General features: G+C 68.7%; 1 protein-coding gene across 1 annotated transcript in view; it reads right to left on the reverse strand.

The window, feature by feature from the left end:
- MNEG_11443 (hypothetical protein) overlaps nt 1-2,180 on the reverse strand; it is a gene marked incomplete at both ends in the record, with an annotated part of 2,904 nt that extends 724 nt beyond the window's left edge. Inside the window, 2 exons of the mRNA XM_014040086.1 lie at nt 41-276; nt 494-2,180. Of these exons, the coding sequence (XP_013895540.1) occupies nt 41-276; nt 494-2,180 (1,923 nt within the window). The remainder of the gene's footprint in view (nt 1-40; nt 277-493) is intronic.
- Nucleotides 2,181-3,281: the final 1,101 nt, after the last annotated feature.

The raw sequence follows: 3,281 nt of genomic DNA on the forward strand, positions 1-3,281 counted from the left end.
CTGCCGGCGCCGCCGCCAGCCCCATCTGGTCGGCCGCGACGACGCCGCCGGACGCGCGCGCGGCCAGCAACTGCTGGTTGCGCTCGGCGAGCCCGGACAGTGTCGCCAGCGCCTGCCGCGCGGCCGCCTGGCGCTCGAGCGGGCCGGCGCCAGCGCCCGCGCCCGCGGGCGGCGGCGCGGCGCGGGCGGCGGCGTGGGCGGCGGTGATCTCAGAGGAGAGGTCGGGGTTGGGGGCGGCCAGGGTACCGAGAAGCAGGAAGCAAGCCTCCAAGTGGTCTGCGTGTGTTGAGGTGAGGGCCGGGGTTGAGGGTGGGCTCCAGAGGACGGGCTTGAAAGCAGCTTACGGGGAGTGTGGGGACAAGCACAGATGCACGGGCTTGTACGCATGCGTCCCCATGCTCGCGCTTGCGCCCGCATGCGCCGTGCATTCGCCGTGCATGCGCCGTGCATGCATCTGTCAGGAAACGCCCAGCCCAGCACATGCGGTGCGCACCCGCATCCGGTTGCGCGGCGCCGCGCGAGTAGCACAGCGGCGCCGCCAGCGCCGCCAGCAGCCGCACCGCCAGCGCAGTCGGCGCGGACAGCCCCTCGTGCGCCGCCGCGCGCTGCTGCGCCGCGGCCGCGACGACCGACATCTCATACAGAGCGCGGACCCCGGCGTCGGGCGCCGCCAGCGCGCTCAAGGCGCCGCACGCCGCGGCCAGCAGCGAAAGCTCTTGCGACGCCCTCGCGAGCGCGGCAGCGCCGCCGGCGTCGCCGGCGCCGGCGCGCGCCTGCATGACGGCCTGCCAGGATGCCCTGCTGTAAGCGTCCAGCGCCGGCGCCAGATCGCCTGGGGTTTGCTGTACGAGGTTTTGCTGTGTGCCGGGCAGCGGGGCGGCCTGCAAGGGCGCCTGCACTTGGAGGTTGCTGTGCCCGTTGGCGGCCCACACGGCGTCAAGGGCAACCAGAGGGGTGGCCGACGAGGCCGCCGGCGCCGCCGCCGCAGTGGTGATGGGGTGCTGATGGAATTGGTGGTGGTATTGGTGCTGCTGGTGCTGCTGCGGCGGGGCTGCCTGCAGCTGCACCACCTGCACCTGCTGCACCTGCTGCGGCTGCGCCCAGCCGCCGGCGCCGCCGGGCACGATCACCTGCTGCTGCGCCGCCTGCATGTTGCACACCTGATACCCGGCGTCCTGGGGCGCCGCCGCCCACGCGACAGGCTCCACGACGCCGTCCACCAACTGCAGAATTGTGCCCTCTGGGACGGAGAGAGCCGGGAGGAGCGAACCATTGAGGACCACAGGGGCGACGCACACGGCGCCCTGGCCGGCTGCGGCCCAAGAGGGGGGCCCGTGCTGCAGCTGCACCTGCTGCACCTGCTGCACTTGCTGCACCTGCTGCATCTGCACCTGATGCATTTGCGGGTGCTGCACCTGCTGCACCTGCTGCATGTGCGGGTGCTGCACTGTCACCAGGTTCAGTCGGTGCATGCTGCCTTGCTGCTGCTGCTGCTGCTGCAGCTGCTGCTGCTGCAGTGTGAGTAGTCGCTGCTGCAGCGCCGCGTCCTGCGCCAGTGTTGCCGTCAGGCGCGCCTGCATGCCAGCGCGGCCGTGCATCACATACGGCAGGCTGATACTGCGCCCCGGCAATCGGCGCATGCTGCCAGGCCCCTGCGTGGCGCCGCCGGGGCCATCGACCGTCCCAGCAAACATCTCATCAGACGCGGACACGCGCCGCACGGTGCTGCCGTCAGCCCCCAATGGGGTGCCCAGCGCCGCCCCAAGCGGCAGGTTGTGCCGCAGCGGCGGCGCGGCCGCGCCGGCGCCCTTGTACGTCAGCTGCCGCGCGCTCGCGCTGCGCAGCTCCCGCGCGGGCCTGCGCGGGGGGTGCGCCGGGAGCTCGCCGCTGGCGCGCATGGCGTCGACTGCGGCTTTCGACGCGTCCAGATGTACCTTGGCAGTGGCGAGGTCCAGGCCCGCGAGCGCCGCGCCCGCGGCCTTTTTGGCCGCATCTATGTCTTTGGGGCTGTCGAACGTGACACGGCGCGCCGACTGCGCGCCGGCTCGGTCAAGCGGGGGCGGCGGCGGTGGTGGCGGCAGCTGCAGGTGGGCGCCGACGCCGGCACCAGCTGGGAGTGCGCCAGCGGCTGGGATGGACGCGCTGGCTTGCTGGGGTGCAGCGTCCGCGTGGCCGCTCATGATGCTCCGCCCCTGGGGATTCAGTGAGTGAGGGGTGTAAGCCGGCCAAGCGGGTGGAATCTGAGCAGAGAGTAGCCATGGCGCACAGGACAAGGTTGCCAGACCCATGCCGCGGCGAACGCAAGTGGTGCCTTATCCACTTGCACCGCGCCCGCGCGCCCCGGCCATGTCACCCCAGCTTGGGGTGCACCGCTCTTGATGCACTGCGCACGCAACTGTCTCGCGCGAAGATGCAAGGCCACCCAGATAGCCACCGCATCAGCCAGTCACCTCGAGCGCGACCGCTTCAGGCGGTCGGGCGCTGGCTCCGCCTCCGCCGACGCACTAGGCCGCTGATCACGCCAGGCGGGGATCCAAAATATTTTTAAAGTGTCCAATGCCGTTGACGATGGCTTTTGAGGCTTGGGCTGGTGAGGTGCCCGCGGGGGTGGCAGCCTGGAAGCCCTCCCCAAAGACGTGTGTTCCTGCCCTCGCAGAGACAAATGCGTCAAACATCATCTCATGTGAGCTGCTGTGATGCAAGCAACGTCGGCGACATTTCAGGTGTCACTTCAGTGGCAAGCGGCCGCAGACCCCAGCTGGGCACGGGAAAGCTTACCTGCTGCCTTGAAGGATGATTGAAGCCCCAGTCACTGGGTGCCGCGCTATGCTGTGCCAGCACCTCTGAGCCTCGCCCTGGACCCGTGGATGACTTCAATTTGTTGGGTTTTGAACGGTGAAGCGTGCAATGTTTCAAGGTCAAAGACGCAAGCGGCAACCCCGCGCCTGCAGGATCCAGTGCATTGTCAGCACAATGCGCACGACTCATGTGAACACATGCCAGGGACGCCACATGTGAAAGCCTACGAGGTACCATGTTGCCCCAAGTTTTGGCTCGTTGAAGTAGGCAGATGCACAAAGCAGACTGGGTTATGCGAACAGGCAACCCAAGCCCAGCCTGCACGGGACGATAGCCATGCTTGTGCGTGGTTGACGTGCAGGACCGCCCCGGGTTGTGATGAGGTGTGTGCAGTAGGGTGGGCTAGGTTGGCATCGTGTGTGTGTGTGTGTGTGTGCGTGTGTGTGTGTGTGTGTGTGTGTGTGTGTGTGTGTGTGTGTGTG

This window comes from Monoraphidium neglectum (genome assembly GCF_000611645.1).
Source record: "Monoraphidium neglectum strain SAG 48.87 unplaced genomic scaffold scaffold02745, whole genome shotgun sequence".
Classification (NCBI taxonomy): domain Eukaryota; kingdom Viridiplantae; phylum Chlorophyta; class Chlorophyceae; order Sphaeropleales; family Selenastraceae; genus Monoraphidium; species Monoraphidium neglectum.